At 51.9% G+C, this 16,409-nt stretch overlaps 5 protein-coding genes across 6 annotated transcripts; 1 reads left to right on the top strand and 4 right to left on the bottom strand.

Annotated features, from left to right (window-relative positions):
* Nucleotides 1-127: 127 nt before the first annotated feature.
* Nucleotides 128-2,243, bottom strand: HMPREF1120_00837 (uncharacterized protein). Its single transcript, XM_009154840.1, has 2 exons — nt 1,035-2,243; nt 128-966 (listed from the first exon to the last, which is right to left on the bottom strand). Exons 1-2 carry the CDS (start codon nt 1,851-1,853, stop codon nt 622-624), a joined length of 1,164 nt encoding a protein of 387 aa, XP_009153088.1. The 5' UTR covers nt 1,854-2,243; the 3' UTR covers nt 128-621.
* Nucleotides 2,244-2,466: 223 nt separating this feature from the next.
* On the bottom strand, nt 2,467-5,699 carry HMPREF1120_00838. 2 transcript variants are annotated; one of them, XM_009154842.1, is made up of 2 exons: nt 5,337-5,699; nt 2,467-5,214 (listed from the first exon to the last, which is right to left on the bottom strand). In XM_009154842.1, the coding sequence occupies exon 2, from the start codon at nt 5,062-5,064 to the stop codon at nt 2,797-2,799; it is 2,268 nt and encodes a 755-aa protein (XP_009153090.1). In that variant the 5' UTR covers nt 5,065-5,214; nt 5,337-5,699; the 3' UTR covers nt 2,467-2,796. The 2 variants fall into 2 exon arrangements, with proteins under 2 accessions (XP_009153090.1, XP_009153089.1); XM_009154841.1 differs by having other exon boundaries at nt 2,467-5,222.
* Nucleotides 5,700-5,989: 290 nt separating this feature from the next.
* On the bottom strand, nt 5,990-9,052 carry HMPREF1120_00839 (mannosyltransferase). Its single transcript, XM_009154843.1, has 3 exons — nt 8,147-9,052; nt 7,189-8,089; nt 5,990-7,127 (listed from the first exon to the last, which is right to left on the bottom strand). The coding sequence occupies exons 1-3, from the start codon at nt 8,428-8,430 to the stop codon at nt 6,786-6,788; spliced, it is 1,527 nt and encodes a 508-aa protein (XP_009153091.1). The 5' UTR covers nt 8,431-9,052; the 3' UTR covers nt 5,990-6,785.
* Nucleotides 9,053-10,223: 1,171 nt separating this feature from the next.
* HMPREF1120_00840 (uncharacterized protein) lies at nt 10,224-11,543 on the top strand (the record flags this gene model as incomplete). The annotated part of the gene is made up of 1 exon (XM_009154844.1): nt 10,224-11,543. The coding sequence occupies one exon, from the start codon at nt 10,224-10,226 to the stop codon at nt 11,541-11,543; it is 1,320 nt and encodes a 439-aa protein (XP_009153092.1).
* Nucleotides 11,544-11,958: 415 nt separating this feature from the next.
* Nucleotides 11,959-14,774, bottom strand: HMPREF1120_00841 (uncharacterized protein). The gene is made up of 2 exons (XM_009154845.1): nt 14,289-14,774; nt 11,959-14,210 (listed from the first exon to the last, which is right to left on the bottom strand). The coding sequence occupies exons 1-2, from the start codon at nt 14,613-14,615 to the stop codon at nt 12,615-12,617; spliced, it is 1,923 nt and encodes a 640-aa protein (XP_009153093.1). The 5' UTR covers nt 14,616-14,774; the 3' UTR covers nt 11,959-12,614.
* Nucleotides 14,775-16,409: the final 1,635 nt, after the last annotated feature.

A 16,409-nucleotide genomic window follows, 5' to 3' on the forward strand; every position in this document is an offset into this window, starting at 1 on the left:
TGGAATGTCGTGGGAGAGGGGATTCGGTGGCTGAAAAGGTCCCGTGGAGGGAGTAGAGAGCGACGATATAACATGTTTCCAAAGTGTACAATAGTATGACGAGTGATGAGTGAGTGGACTGCCACGGTGATGGTCTATATAACGCTGTGTATGATGATGATTTGCACGGTAAATCGACAGTGGGCGACACGGTTCTTTGAACAGTGGCAGCACGTTTTGTCAGACTGGGTATTCAAAGAGGGTAACGATAGGTGACGATTACTTTGTATCTATTACAGGTCCAGCCTCCAAAATTATAATAGTTCGCGGTCAGCAAAATGGATTTCCCTAACGCGATCTTGCTCATATCGCTACTGAACACAGTGCGCTATATCCTATAAATTGTGGAATATCAATGCTACGCTAACGCTCAGATTTCACGCCGCTGGTCTCACCTCGGCATCCTGTAGATGAGCACACAACCCAGCAAATTACCATTGTAAGACGGTCCTCACCAACACAACCGTAAAGCCAGCGGCCTGTGGGCAGGAACAAAGCACACTGTCTCCCGCCAATCCCGCGCCACTCAGCCGTCCATGTTTCGCCAAACCCAAAATGTATCCGTCATTTGCTTGCGCCCTGTCAATAACCATAATCCTTCTCGCGGCTCCTCTGCCTGGACGCTTGAGGCTCATAATCCTCGAAGGTTCCCGTGTGCCGCCTGATGTCCCCGTAACTCTGCCTACCCTCAGGTAGGTTGCCGTACATGGAAGCTCGATCTCGACTGGGGGCTCGGAGCGCTGCAGATTGAGACTGGTAGTCCATGCCATGCATGTCGTATACGCTCTCTCGGCCACCACCCAGGCCTCCATAGATACTGGTTCGGTAATCCTCGCTAGGCTCCATCAGAGGTTCTTTGACGTCCCAGTGACCCTGTTTGGTGCCAACGCTGAACTCGAGATCTTCCTTCGTGATACTGTCCCAGTACTGGCCAGAAATGTCAGCATAAGTCGAAAAAGTGAGTAAAGGCAAGCTGCTCTAGAACCATTACTTACTTTGTAAATCATCATCACCGCCAGTAGGTTGCAGACCGTGGCGAAGAACAAGGAATCCAGATAATGGTTGGCTCCTTCGCAAATTTGTTTCCCAAACACGTACAGGATAACTTGGCCAATGACGAAGAAAAATGCAGCAAACGCAAGATCGCCCAACGGCCACCTGTCTTGGAGGGTATTAAGAACCAGCATGACTTGCATGACAAAATAGATCGCCAGGAAAACAGCGTTGATGATGTACAGGACGACGAACAGCCCTGTGGTGTTGGTTGGCGATAGACCGGCCCAACCCTTGAAGGTGAGCAGGCTGACAGCAAAGCTGATGATGAACATGACCAGACTGCAGAGCCGCAGAAGCCAGACGGAAAGCGTTGTGCCATCTTCATAGAGCTGAAATCCCACGAACCCATTGATCAACAGGCTGGTGCACAGCGCACTGGCAAGGCCGTTCTGAACCGCCACGAACCAGGGATATGCGGTGGTATTTGTGGCATGTATCACACCGGCGTCGAGCACCAGGCTGATGATGGTCAAGAGTGTGTAGATGTAGAAGAAGGTCAAGATCTCTTTTCGTCCAACAGCCGTAAACTTGGACCGGACATGGAAGATCATGATGGCTGTCATGCCCAGAGCGGCAATGTGGGCGAAGTCCGTGGCCGCTTGAAAGATGATGGTGTTTGCCAGTTCGATCGACCGGGCCGAGCATGCTGGAAGGAGGACTGGATTATGTGCTGAGGTGAACTCGGTGGGATTGCCCAGCACATAGCATAACGGCAGAGCAGATCGCTCGCAGATCCAGTCGAAATTGCCGAAGCCCATATTGGGCTACTTCTGCCTTGGGAAGGCCGCTCCTAGGACAGACAGAATTGATTGAGAGGAAGGGTAAGTCGGCGAAAGAGAGTCTCGGTGGTTGCTATGGGCTGCCAGCCGCCTGCGGTTCACGGCGTCCGCAAGGGGCGCGGGAAGGATGGGGTCGGAACGCAGTATCTGATGCAGTCGCCGTGTCTGTTGTAAGTGCAAAAGAGCGACAACGCAAGAACTCGGCGGATGGCGGAACGAGTGTGGTATAGCGAGAGACGACAGGAAAGAAGCGAATGAATGGTTTCGTGGTGTAGTGGTGTTGAGAGGGTGGTGAAACAGATTCACTGCAATGGCACTTGCAGGCTGAGCGGACGTTCCATGTTTTTCTGGGCCCAGGTACCGCAACCGCAGTTACCGTGTTACGTGCAACTTGAAAGGCGCAGCCACTGGCCACACCCCACCACGTGACTCCGCTTATCTTGATCGGGACTGGCGTGCATCTCGTTGCCCTGCACTAAAATTGTGCCCCTGAAATAGAACACCAACGCGAGGCTGCGCAAGGCTGCACCACGCTCCAAGTCCCTCCTACCAAGCTCAAGCCTAGATACATTGTACACTACAACATTGTACATTGACTGTCTACGATGTTATGACCGGCACTTTCGATATCCAAAGGTAATTCCGAGCAGTGGTCATCATCCCTTTACCATCTCAATCTTCATTACTCGGCTAATTATCTGGTTGATACTCCATCATCAGAGGTAGGCCTCGGCCTTCATATCAGCTCAGCAAACGTAGCCAGATTGACTCGTTAGCCCAGAAACCCGTCTTCCATTCGTCTTAGCCAACGCCATAAAGCTGTCATAGTAATAAGTCATATTCCCGGGTTTCCCACCGGTTGAAGTTTAAGCCGCCCGATAACACCTTTCCCCGTATGCTCGACTTTGAATTCCACATCCGCTTATCGGCTGCCCCTACGCGATTGTAGCTTCTTAGCAGCATTAAACACAATGTGCCGGGCTTTGGTTTGTGCAGCACTCAATTTCTTCGTAACCGCATCAGAGTTGAGATCCACTGGTAGTTGAGACGCTTGGAAAGAGTTGAGCAGCTTCCGCAATATCGCCTGAGCATTGTAGATCTCCCCTGTAGCTTGCCTCACAATTTTGGCCCCCTGCTCGGCGGTAGCTCCTTTCATCCATTTCAGGCCAGAATAAGAACTCGTTGTGTTATTCAAGAATGTTGCCCAGGCCACTGTAACCCGACTCTGGGCTGAATCCTTCGACTTTGTCCAGAGTGTCTTGATGCTCTGCTTCAGATCTCTTTGTATGCTTTGGAGGTCCCGAGTACGGTTCGAAAGAGGAGAATTGAATTCAACGCTGGGTAGATAAGTTGGAATGAGAGACATTGCCTGTCTTAGAGTGCTGTTGAATGCCTGCACGACAGAACCAAAGGCCTTCCGGCCACGGGCAGGTGATGCTCCGAGTGATACGGTCAGAAGCTCACTCAAGGGCGGTCTGATCATGGTCAAGTTGACCTCAATGTCTCCATAAGCCTCATCTGGCGCGAACTGGACACTGACCACGCCGTCGAAGAGTTCGTGGATCTCAGTGGGAAGGATACGGTTTGCCTTGGTCAGCACAACGGCCAGGGGAGAGCGCTTCTTGCGACGCAAAGCCACCTTGGGCAAGTTGACCATTAGCTTGCCGTTGGAAACGACCGCAACCTGGAAATGCATGGCATCGTCACGCACTTGGACCGGTGATTTGGTGGAATAGATGGCAGGTGCGGGGTCAGTCGGCTGTGGGTTTCCAGCACCGATATGGACGTCTTCGGATGTCTGACTGGGCATGTGAGTGTGGGAAGAAAGCAAAGTTTCAGATGCCATTGTTTTGTTGACTGATTTACTTGACAGACTTTCTGTTGCCAGAGGCCACAGCTGAGCGCAGAGAAAGGCATAAACGCCAATAACCCAAAGAACGATAAGGATATTTCTCAGTGGAGAGCCATGGACGGCCTGAGGTCGACTCCAATAGCGTGATGGCTTTCTGGTGGTCGTGCCCTGTAGGCTGTACAGGAAAGAGTCGTCAGACCCAGAAGCTGTCGATGAGGATACGAGGTACGCCACGTGTTTGTTGAGTAGAATAGGTTCAAGGTTCAAGAAAGCTGCCATATCAACAGGAAATTTTGACATTAGCTTCCGAGCTCCCAGTGATGTTAGCGCACCGTCACTTTCGATGGTCTCGTACAGCTGGTTCGTTGTCAACGCATGGCCATAGTAGCCCTGCCATCCTCGGTCCATACGAATGAGAATGGTGGGAATGCCGTGCCGGTCTGCGAATGTAATCATATTGCGGCTGTCTCTGTCCAGATTGTTGTTGCCGTCAATGTGTACACAGATAATCGCAATGTCAGGCGGGATCCAGCGAGGTGTGGACACAGCGAACCCACGGCCATTCCATTCGGAGGTCACCTCTGTACCTGACTGACTATTCTTCAGAGATAATGGCACAGTAGAGCTTCCTGCCTCGACAACATCATAGCATTCAAAATCAATCTGCTTGTCAATGGCGACGAGATCGGCGAATTCTGGTTCTGAGCCAGGCCCAAAGCAACTCGGGACGAGATGAAACCTGGACAGAGAGGTTGGGCGTGTATCAGCATTTGTGTCTCTTTGCGAGACCAGAGAATCGCCGAGTTTTCTCTGAATCTCGGGCTTGAACTGCTCTACATGTCGACCTAAGAGGAGCACTTTGAAGTAATTGAGAGCGTCCAGGCCCAGTCCGGTTGTTAGCAACGGCATGTGTATAATACTCAAGTACTTGTCCGAAAGGCCATCAGAGAATGATTGGCGCAATTTTTGATTTTCAGGTTCTGTGAGAGGTCGGACGAGAATATGGCGGCTTACGGCATTGAGGGACATGGCATCTTCAGAACCTGCTCCGACGCCGTTGGCTCGGTGGACATCGACGACTGACGATCCTGAGAGTGTATTTCCTTCGGAGGGTAGTTCTCCACATGGCTCTCCCCGAAGAGGCCCGCCATCATTTGTGGATTCCTCAACATTTGCTTCTTCGGTAATGCTGCGGACATCATCCGAGGTGTGGACATCCAGCAGAGAGCCGACATCAGTTATCTCCGAGCGTAAATCTTCTTCATTCGAGGATTCGACATCGGTGAGAGACGCCCAACTGTCGCCGAGAGCAGGTGCGTTCGCTTCAAGGAGCGACATGTTAGGATTAGAGATCGAAAGCGAGGAAGAGGAGGAATGAACCAGCAGAGATTCAAGTGAAAGATGGAGGGGGATCTGAGGGTACTCGAGGTCGAGCCGTTCGTTAGCAGCAGGTGCAGGTGTGATGCTGGCTTGAGCTTCGTCCTTGCCCTTGTAGTCTGGTTTGTCAGCCATGGTTGTAAGGTAACAGTCATCAACGCAGTGCGGGCGCGGTGTTGACGATGAGCCGCCCAGTCGATGTAGAGAAGCAAGGAAGTTCTGAGAAGACCTACTGCGTTGGGCACCAACCTAAAAGTCCCTTTCTGGGGGCTGCGGATGAGGTTAAAACAGTGTTGCAACTTCCAGCCGGTTTGGGACCCAGATCGGTGGTTCAGGACATGCCAGTGTAGGAAGGCTGACCATGGATTTGCACGATGTCACTGCCTCGTAAGGGTGAAGCACGATGAGCGTCAACCCACCAGGAGAGACTGCCTGCTACTGCGACAAAAGGCAGCTTTGTAAGAAATTCACAGCAGAGCTGGGGGATATGGACAGAATGCAGAGCAGGCAGCACCACGGCATGAATTGATCAATAGATGTCGTTCAGTTGAGGACAAGGCAGACAAATCTGGAGGACTCTTAAGACCCCGCAGTTGTTTCACGCGCCTTTACGCCCCTCGCGTCGCCGCCTGGAGATAAGCTGATAAGCTGTTACTACTAGTAGTAGAGGGTACATACTACTACTAGTACCGAACCACAACTTCCATCGCTGCCTTACCTATACAGTACCAGTGTTTACTACAGTATCATACGTGTTGCTCTATTGCCGATGGCCAATATCATGGTGGCCCCTCTGCGTTGAAGACTTCATTATCTACTCTCCATGAGCATAGCGAAGAGTATTTCGTCAGAGGTGAAGGAGAGTTTGCAACTAGTATAATGATGACTGAGATGAAGCGTGTTTCAATTGGATGTATCGTGCACCAATCAATGTCAGCGCTACATCCGTACAGACCTGCCAGGTACCTTTGATACACGGATGGATACAGTTCGACGTGGCTGACTCTGAGCCGATGAGACACAAGCTAAGGACAGCATGGCAGAGAGGTCCACGTACAACCAATAAACAATTACACAAGAACATGTCTGTATGGCGATATCTTCTCGTAGTGTTATAATATTGACACAATCCCGACTGCCACACTTTCATAGTGCTGTATATGAATGGCCGTCCCCCTTCAACACCCAAAAAAGGCTATTGTAGAATCATCCCTGACTTTTCTTCGTCTGTCCACGTCAATTGACCTGGCTGTGCTCATCGCCAAAGCCTATCTGCCTTCTCACAGCTTTGGCGCCGATTTTGTTCTCCGGTGCTGAATAACAAACTTCCCGCCCCTTTGTCATATAGCCATGTGAAATAGTCGCGTGGAGTCCTGGAGGACGGAGTGTTCAATGCCATTCAAGGACTCAACGACAGGTCGAGTATTCTTTCGGAATCTGTAGCTCGAATCCAGTTCCTCGGAGTATATTGGGACCGAACAGCAGACTTTGGAGCATCCAACCCTCCTCCACCTTGGAGCCAATCACATCACACTTCCGACCGTGTTCAGGTTCATACAGCTGGAACGCCTAACAATGTCCTCAGACAATAAGGACAACACCCAACGCCGGAAGCGTCATGCGCAACCAAACATCCTGCTTTTTCCAGCTCTTTCCCGACCTGGGAACATGGACAAAGGTCCTCAAGGTGACGCCCAGCCACCGGCAACCTCGACCCACTGGGCAAGACAACTGCCCTCTTTGCCTTCAACATCACGGATGTCAGTGTCACAGCGGCACCGACATCCAACTCCGTTCTCCTTGGGTGGATCCGGGGTCGCCCAGTATTCGTCTTCTTCTTGGCGTTCCTTCTCATCTTCGGTCGTCTTCTCAAGCCATGGAATGCGCGGAAGTTGTCTCGCTGGAGCGTTCGCAGGACAGTGTTGGATTGTGGTATGACGATAGCCAAAATCACGGAAATAATGTATGTCACGAGGTGATAAGAGGGCTCCAGCAGCGAGAGAATGAATGGGAGCGTCACCCCACTGTCAACGGTTAGCAAAATCCTCGCCTGTAGATTGAGAGGCCAGGATATTTGTCACTTACTCTCTCCATCCAAAAACCTCCGCTACGGTCCATCATTTCGAAAAAGTCGTTATATTCCTTGCTGCGGAACCAATCCAACCGGGCAATCTCGAAGTTACTCCAGAAATGGCACATGTTGTACTTTTCGCCCTCCATGGCTTCTGGGTCAATGGTCTCGATGTTTTGATGTCCAGGCTCAGTTTGCAGGATTTCATCGGGCAACGTCTTCAACCTTTTGTCTTGGGGCGTTTCGTCCTTTTCTTTGGGTTTCTCGACGAACATTTCCCAGAGCCCTTTAGACTTGAGGTTATGCTTCCGCTTGTAGGCTGAGGCGTACCGAAAAATGTTTGGCACTGTTTCCTTCAGCTCTTTAACCGCGATAGTGAACCCGTAAGTCTTATTCGCCCGAGCCATCTCGATGAAAGGGTCGTAAGTGATGTCGCAGAAATACTTGATTTCAGGTTCGAGCCGCCAATACCACTCGTACTTCTGCAGAAGTTCATGTTTGTAGAAGAACCCGGAATAGAAACGGCACATATGGTGGTAACTCTCCATCCCACCGTACATGATTGCCGCATCTCCCTGTTTTCGAATTCCTTCTTTTGCGACTTCATGATCAACCCAGTCAGGATAACCCCACATGGTCGCATCGATCTTTCCAAACTCGACTGGGGCGCTGGTGTAATTTGTAATGGTATCTTTGAAGGACTGTTCGAAATCGCCGTCGTTCAGGAACACATATGGATAGTGAAACCACCGGTTGAAATGTCGCTCGATGCTCTTAATCGACTGTATCACTCCATCAAGCTCCTTGTTTCGCGCCAAAACCACGAACGCCGCATTTGCGCGAGGCTGCTTTGAGGTCTCCTCTGGATTTAAACATCCCGTGGCAAACACGCGATCGTACTTTTCGCTAATTTTTCTGCCATCAAGTTAGAATCGTGATTCTTGGGCCCTCCTGGGCTTGTTCCAAACATACCTTATGGAAGGGGGTGTGCCTGCAGGCATCATTATGCGCCCAGGGGAGCTTGGATGCTTCAACACAAGTATAAGGATCAAAAGTACCACCAAGCTCGGAAAGAGAAGTAGAAATCCCAATGGTATGGATATGGACGAATTGCCTTTTAACCTGATCCGCCTGCGGAAAAAAGATAACTGTGGCAGTGTCCTCGATCTGGACTTTTCATTCTTGACTTCCTCGGCGGATGGACCCAATGGTACTGAAGGCAAGCGCTTGAGCACGCGCTGCACCACGCCCTTCATTGTAGCCACGGTGCCAGACTGTCCGAGCAATGGAGGACTTTCCTGCGTCGATTCAAAATATTACCGGCCAAGCATGCAAGCCGGGTCGAACATGGAACAGACGAACGAGGTGGTACAACAGCCCTAACGAGGCTCGCGTCGAAGAAGACTGAAAAGTGCTGGTTGCGACTTAGGACCTGGTGAAGAGTAATCCCAACAAACGCGACGGCGGAAGTGATAGGGATGGCGTGCACGAGGAGAAAGCTTCGATATCGTCGGACTTGGTAAAATACTGATTATCTCGACGGATGGGCAGGCGACATTATGAGCTCGCAATGTTGAATACCGGGAGGATGAGGACAGATATGTTCGTTCATGAATCTACTGTAATGTCTGGGGAAGAAGGACTTTCTGACTGTGGTTCGAGTTGAAGATGCAGTGTGCCAGTAGTGGTGCTGGGTGTCGGTGCTGGGTGCTGGAGTGTCCACTCTGGAATCCCTGAAAGGACCCAGACGGCGAGTCTGAGACGGAGAGTTGCGCTAAAGGCTGGTGGTAGCGAGTTGCAGTGGTTTGCTCCGCCGCAACGCAACGCAACGCGACGCAAACGCCAAGGTTGGATGGCGCAGATTTGCCTGCGGTGCCCCTTTTGCCGCAGGTAGAGTACCCCAAAATAAAATCTGCTGCAGTGCTGACTCGCCGTGCTAAGCTGCTAGCGACTACCACTCAAAGTTAGTGCGAGATCCTAGCTTGCTATTGCCACTAGCTGCTGTTAAAATATCAGCAGGATTATCGCCCGTGATGAGAGCATGGTGGCATTCATCAAGTTGTGTTCGGTCCAGGAAGCTGGTACCGCCCTCGGCCTGAGCTACAGCAGGAACAAGTTGATATTCACGAAGCAGACAGAGAAGTGTAACTGTCGACGTCACCGTTGAACCTCAACGGGCTGTCTTTGAAAAATCTAGAGCACTGGATTCTATCGAAGCGAAATGAACCTCTTTTTGGCTTATAATTTGGCCACCACAGGAGGGACATGTTTGCCGCCGTGCTTTCTGTGGCCAATCTGGTTTGCTCGTGATAGTGGCAAGACCTTCACGCCCTATTTGTACTCTGGAAGGGGTTTCTTCTGCTAGTATAGACCCTTCGGGTTTGCCTTAAGGTGGCACCTACATGCCTAGGTAGTACTGGCGGTGGGCGGCAGTCTAGGGGGTGAGGCTGCGCGGTACTCGTTGCCTTTCGAGCCTACGGTAAACTTCCCAGCTTTATAGGTGGTTCCTGCTAACCACCTCAGGTACGCCGCAGTCTCCAGGGGCACTTACGGGCTCCTTAGGCGCAGCAGTAGGTACTATTTGTATCCGCGAGCTTAGGGGCCAACCAGGTCCACCAGCCTCGTTCTGGCCTGCCTCTCTCGGCGCCCAATCGATAGCCAGACAAACAATGAATGTTGACAATGCCAACCACTGAACATCTCATAAACCCACGTCATCTGGAACAACATCTGCCTCCGTCCTGATCTTCTACACCGCGAACCAAAAGACATCGACTCACTGGTTATTGTCTGAAACCGAAGTGATCAGCTCTGAACTCGAGTGATCATCAGCTACACCCCTGCTTGCTGCTGAAAAACCACGCTGCGCCAAACATATCCGCATGTCCTATATGCACCCGAGCTGCTTCGCGTTCTCTAGACGGCCTTGATCACCTACAGTATGGTATAACTAAAGCCTGTCGCCGTCTGAGGACTTGTGCGTACTTCTGCCCTTTCCATGGCTGCAACCTCGCCCCTTCGTCCCTCGACGCCTTCGCGGGCTGGTGCCATGCCAGCACCTCCCCCTCACCTATCGCCTCATCGAATACCCGCTGCGTTTGCGCCAGCTTCATACCAGTCGGGTCACCGACACCTCGACGTCTTCTCCCCAGTCGACCAGAATGGCAGTTTTTGTTTCGATCGGGTGATCAAGAGCGGGAGGGTGAACCGGCGGATCAAGAACAAAGGAGCATGGAAACCCTCGTGGAAACCCGCTTACCTGGTGCTCCGTCCGAACCTGCTATCTGTCTACCAGAATGCAGACGAAACCGATCTGAAAGCATCTATAACGTTGTCCGAGGTCAACGCCGTGGCACCGGTTCGGAAGGCGCACATGGAAAATGTGTTTGGCGTATTCTCTCCATCAAAGAACTACCATTTCCAAGGTCTGAGCCCGGCAGATACAGCAGACTGGATTGCGCATATCCGTGCTGAAGCGCGGACAGAAGACGAAGACGACTTTGATATACTGGCTCCACAATTCTCTTCTCAAACAACGTATTCCGACATGATGCTCCCCAACACCAGCAATTATGAGTCGACCGACCTGTCCGCGGACGAAGTGGCACCGCCGCTCGAAGCCACATCCTTTTCTCGTTCTCCGGAACGGTACACGACTGCATCTTCTGTGCATGGTGGCGCATCGAGGAAAGGGTCGCAAGTGACATCTCACCAGCACCAGAGGCGGACGTCCACGCTTCAGGAGTATTCTGGAAACGAGCAGTTCACAACCTCCCACTCTGATTTCTCAGACGGCCTAGGAACCTCTTTACCTCGGACTTCTGCACTTTCATTGCATAACAGACCGCCTGTCTTGACGCCCATTGCATCGTCCCAGCAACTCTACAAAAATGGACCCCAGACCATCGGTCCCAAATCACCTGTGCCTCCTCCTGCAACACCCAATGATCCCACAACCGTCGACCCGGAACGCGTTATCCGTCACGGGTACTTGCAGGTCCTCAAATCCCACAAGACGGGTGTCAAAGGTTGGAAATGGATCTGGGTTGTTCTCCGGCCGCGGACGATGGCTTTCTACAAGGACGACCAGGAGTATTCGGCCGTCAAGGTCTTCCCCATGGATTCCGTCATCGACGCCGCCGAAATCGACCCCATCAGCAAGTCCAAGAAGTTTTGCTTCCAGGTCATCATGGACGATAAGTCGTACCGCTTCTGTGCGCCAACGGAAGATGACCTGGCCAAATGGCTGGGTGCGTTGAAAAGTGTCTTGAGCAGACGGAACGAGGCCGACAAGGCCACTGGAACCTTCAAAGGCAACGGCAGAGGGCACAGCATCGTTGATGCAACGGCTGCCTTGTCACTACGATGACAAAGGTTATCCATTCCTTTCGGGTCTGGTATATTTGAGCCTGTCCGGGATTTTTCGAGGAATGATCCATCAAATCGGTGTTTGCGTGATGAGAATGGGTACCGATACGATTTGCAATGAACTTGTTACGACGTCGACGAGCAGTAGGAAGTTACGGAGTAGTATTAATGTATGTAAAAAATCAAAACAACGAGGTAAAAGACAGGGTGAAAACTTGAACCCGAGGGCTGCTACACTCGCAACATCGGCTGGCTCTGAATGAAAGCCAGTCGTTTTGTTTTTATTCTTTCCAATGGCAGCCATGCGCCTTTGGAGATGGCGTCCGGAGACTGATAAGTATGGATGTAAGGTCGAGATGACCTGGAATCAATCGAAAGAAATTCACCTAGTAGTAGGGAAATCGCTAGGTATGTAGTAGGGAATGGACAGTTTTTGGTTATAATTTTTGAGACATACATGTACATGTACCGGGTCCATAGATACACAGGTAAGACACCTCTAAATTGTAGACCTGACCTTAGTCGTCATGTTGTACAGTGAAAGCGCATGTCTAAGAATTTTCTCGTCGTCCTGCTTCAGCCAAGCGCAACTCAACCCAAGCCATGCCGTAATATTCAATCACTCGTACCGGGGAACACATTAAGTAGACCAGGAGATAGCCAGGTAGCTATATGGTTCGTACCAAGGTTGAATGATATGGGAGATTCATATTGTTCTGGGAACAAAAGCACAGCTGCACCCAAGCCGCAAGCGAGGGCCTTTGGTCGTGCTGAAAAGTCCACCGTGCGGCTGAAGGATGAAGCCTCTCAAGCATTGAGGCACCACGGAGAAGACACAAGAGGACCGACTCTTCAACTCGTCTCTGCCTGCTTGCACTGATCGTGATGATCGATAGTATGCCCACCCACGGCTTCCTCGGAGAGCTTGACGATCGAGTCGAAATGAATGAGGGAGACCAAACGTCGACTTTTCAAAGCCGTCGGACTGGTCTGTTTGACATCTATTTCTTCGACCCATATTCGTGGGCCAAAGAAAGGTATCCATTCACCTGTTCGCCGATTCTTGCTTGCTTTACCGGCCAAACATGCCACGCACACGAGCCCACATGCCTTTCTTAGGTTCTTCGTAATACACTCCGAAGTCTTGCTGGTCAGCGGCGGGTTCTGCAGTCGCGGCGTCGGGGGCAGATTGCTGTGCTAACGTTCCGTCCTGGTCAGCTGGTCGTGGCGACCATGGCGCAGGCTCCTTGTGGATAGTATTGAGCTCCGAAGGCAGCCAACCGTCTTCCAGGCCGCTTCCAATGACATGCACGCTCTTGGATGTCACAACCTCCAGCGTGCGAGGCGTTCGCTCTCCCGCATCGGCTTCATCGTCGAGTTCCTCGATGACTCGATCTTCTGTCTCACGCACCAAGGCCTTGGCCACGCCATACGGTGCCAGCGGGCCATGTATCACATTCTGCGGCCATGCTGACGCGAACAGACCGTCATTCAGATCGGCCCAGAACATCTTGATCTCGCGAGTGTCTGCCCAGTCAGGTCTGGACTTCTGCTGCTCCTCTGCGGCCAGTTGTTTCTCCTGCTGCTCGAATTGCTCAAGAGCATCCTTCTTGTACTGTCCAATCATTTGTTCCAGAGAGGGAGCGTTGGAGCCAGCAGCCGTGCGCTTCTCATGTTCTTTCGTGGCCGCTTCCTCTGCACGCTTTAATGCCTCTTCGCGTCTGCTGGCGTGACGCTGCTCTTGTCTAGCCTTTGTGTCGGCCTCGAACTCCTTCAGCGCCGACTCCCTCTTGGCCGAAACTCGATTCCAAACCGAATCTGACTCTGTCGTGGGGGTATCATGCTCCTCAAACCACTCCTTGATTGCCTCTCGCTCGGCTGCACGAACAACATATTGCCTCCGGTTCCATTCCTCCTCATCAAAATTGTTGGGATCGATGTTGATGAAGCCTTTCCACTCCTTAATCGCGTCCTTGAGTTCCGCGACTTGGTCGATGTCGACGAGTTTGCTACCATCCACCAGGCCATGATGCTCCATACTGAGCTGGCGGAGCGCACCAGCTGGGAGAGGCAGGCGACTACGGTCCTCCGGGTCCAAATCCTGTAAGGCCAAAGATGCACGTCGGATAATCTCGTCCTTCTTTTTGGCCTCTTCGTCTCGAATCGCATGAATCCGCCTCCGCGCCTTCTTCGTCCTGTCCTTGTGCCGAGCCACCCGGTTCATTTCAATTTCCACCATTCTATCCAATGGGCTTGGGCCTGAACTTATCCAGTCCAGGACAAAAGCTGCATCAGCAACACTGGTGGCTTTCTGATCCATCAACCTTTGCGCCTGTAGCTTCTTCGGCAAGAGCTCGCCCCGTTTGGGTATCCTCGCAGCCAACTGTTCATCTCGTACAGCCGCCTCTTGCAAATCCGCCGGTGATCCGAGCTTTGACTTTACAGTGTCGATGTCTTGCTGGGTGACCCTGATCAGGTCATCCGGGGGCGAGAGCTGCCGCTGCAAGGAGAGCTCGCGCAGTTTTTGAAACGCAAAAAGACCTTCTAACGCTCCCGCAGGCGTGGGCGGGAAGTGGATTGAGAAGTAAGGCGTCCACATGTCGCGACGGACTGAAGCAGGCACCGTCTTCTTCCCATGGAAGACCAATTGTCTCAACACCTTGTTATTCTAAGAGAACACACCGCACGTCAGTGGTCCACGTAGATCTAGAGAGTAGACGGTATGAAACTCAGTCGCAGTGCTTACCTCGAGCGTCCTGGTCAAACTGTATATCACTTGGTTCGTCCGTATATGGCGGTATGCATAAATATTCAATCCATGGGTCTCGTGTCGCGGCGCCTTTGCAGCTTGCCGGGTTTGCGTGGCCCTCTTATTTTTGGCCGCATTCGAGCCCCTGGCGCGCCATTTGCCTTGTACCCAGAACAGGCCCTCCGGGAATTCACCACCTGGTTGCGGATTCGTGTTGGGGCTGACCGTGCCTTTGAGCATTCGCGGAGGTCGAACGCGAGGCATGGGAGGCAGGGACATTGGAGGCACCTGATGGGCCAGTGTGGTTGCGGCCGCGGCGGCCATTGTGGGAGTGTATGATCGGACCGCTCTGTGACCTGTTGGGGAAACGTATCAATAGCACATTCTGGCACTCCGGAGTGGTTTAGGTGTAAGAAGGCTATGCCAATGGCTCAAGTGAACAATTTGCTTTTCAATCCAGCAGTCCAACACACTGCTCCGAACATTTTGGAGCTGTCACGCTTCAACTCGAATCGCAGCTGCAGGACTCGGATCACGGGATTCGGCCTCTGGCTTGGCATCCAAAGACGACCAAACCTGCTCGGAGATCACGTGCGACTCCCCCCAGCCTTGCGCCTTTCAAGAGCAGCCTCGAGCTCCGGTCATGATATTGATATCACATTCTCCTCCCCGAAACCTGGCGCACAGCATTCCTTCCATCAAGGACGATATAGTGGAGAGTCTATGGCATGTCTTGATCGGCTTTCGGCCTCTAACTGTCCTGCCCTATATCATGCCCTTGCTGCAATGGCGTACTCATTTCCATCCAGAAGTTGACCTCACTTTCGAGCTACGGGGATCCGGCACCTCAGGAATAGCACGCGAGCACTAGCCAACGACGAGTACGATGGCGGACCACCACTCAATGTGGTCACTGCCGCGAGACCAGCCCTGGGTCTCGCCGAAGAATGGGACTGGCAGCACTCGTCGTCTGGCATCGACCACATCAATCATGCGAAAGGCCTCATTCGACAGGCATGCTCTCACAATTCAAGCTTCACCAGGGCCGAGTTGAATGGCCTCAGTTTCTTGGCAAGTACTTGTCTACCCATGGACGTTGTTGCTCGTGTTTGCTGCGCCGACTTCCGGAGTGTGGACGAAATTCACCACCGCCTACAAGGCGCCAAGTACTTTGCATCGCACGGAACTTTGCAATGATCTCTGCCCGCATCTGTGTTATAGCCTCCTTCGTGAACGAGGGAAATGATTTCGGCACTGCAACTGTTGCAATACGGGCCGCTTCTACGCCTATCTCCTTGATGGTGATGTGGCTTTTTGGTTGATCATATTCAAGTGCCTCTTGGGGTCGAACGATGTACTTCATTGGTTGGTCGAGTCCTACGACTTGATTGCTCTAGAAGCCCATTGCACGCGCGCGACGTCATTATCAAATTTCATAGGCAGCCAGATGTACACGACGTTCGAAATAGGTAAGTGGAAAAGAAAAATCGGTGAAGCTCCTGAATTTAATACAGACGACATCGACACCGCTGTTCGAACCGCGAAAACCGCCTTACCATTGTGGAGGTTGCAGATTCGCTGACAGAGAGGGCGAATTTACAAGCTGGCACTCGTGCCCAAGGACGACCTTGCGATGATCATCACAGCAGAGAACGAAAATGCTCGAGGGATGCCGCGGGCGGAGTTTTGTTCGCCGCCATTTTTTTCTAGCGGTTTTCCAAAGAGGCTTCGCGGATCTATGAGATGCGATTCCTCACAGTGTGCCGACTCGTAAAATTTCAAGTTGTGAAGGAGCCAATTGGAGTATGCCGAACTCGTTATCCCTTGGAATTCTCCTTTGGCAATGGCATCCCACGAGATACCTGCAGCTCTTGCGGCAGGATGATCAATGGTCGTGAAGCCTGGTGGGCTTACTCCTTTTTCTTCGACGGCTCGGGCAGACTTGGCCAAGCGAGCAGCCGTTCCGAAGGGCGTTGTTAGTGTCGTGACTGCTCTCGACAATACTCCACAATTGGGCTTACGGCTATGCGAATCCGATACTCTCCACGAGATATCCTCTTCAACTTCTACCACAATCGGAACGCTGCTGATGAAGCAATCGAGTAACACACTTACGGA

The sequence above is a fragment of the Exophiala dermatitidis genome (genome assembly GCF_000230625.1).
Source record: "Exophiala dermatitidis NIH/UT8656 unplaced genomic scaffold supercont1.1, whole genome shotgun sequence".
NCBI classification, from domain to species: Eukaryota; Fungi; Ascomycota; class Eurotiomycetes; order Chaetothyriales; family Herpotrichiellaceae; genus Exophiala; species Exophiala dermatitidis.

Coding starts and splice junctions, on each gene's coding strand:
- HMPREF1120_00837 (XM_009154840.1), bottom strand. CDS start 1,853: ATGGGCTTCGGCAATTTCGACTGGATCTGCGAGCGATCTGCTCTGCCG. Junction 967..1,034: donor CGGTGATGATGATTTACAAA/GTAAGTAATGGT, acceptor ATTTCTGGCCAG/TACTGGGACAGTATCACGAA.
- HMPREF1120_00838 (XM_009154842.1), bottom strand. CDS start 5,064: ATGTCGCTCCTTGAAGCGAACGCACCTGCTCTCGGCGACAGTTGGGCG.
- HMPREF1120_00839 (XM_009154843.1), bottom strand. CDS start 8,430: ATGAAGGGCGTGGTGCAGCGCGTGCTCAAGCGCTTGCCTTCAGTACCA. Junction 8,090..8,146: donor GGCACACCCCCTTCCATAAG/GTATGTTTGGAA, acceptor ACTTGATGGCAG/AAAAATTAGCGAAAAGTACG. Junction 7,128..7,188: donor GAGGTTTTTGGATGGAGAGA/GTAAGTGACAAA, acceptor AACCGTTGACAG/TGGGGTGACGCTCCCATTCA.
- HMPREF1120_00841 (XM_009154845.1), bottom strand. CDS start 14,615: ATGGCCGCCGCGGCCGCAACCACACTGGCCCATCAGGTGCCTCCAATG. Junction 14,211..14,288: donor GTTTGACCAGGACGCTCGAG/GTAAGCACTGCG, acceptor GTGTTCTCTTAG/AATAACAAGGTGTTGAGACA.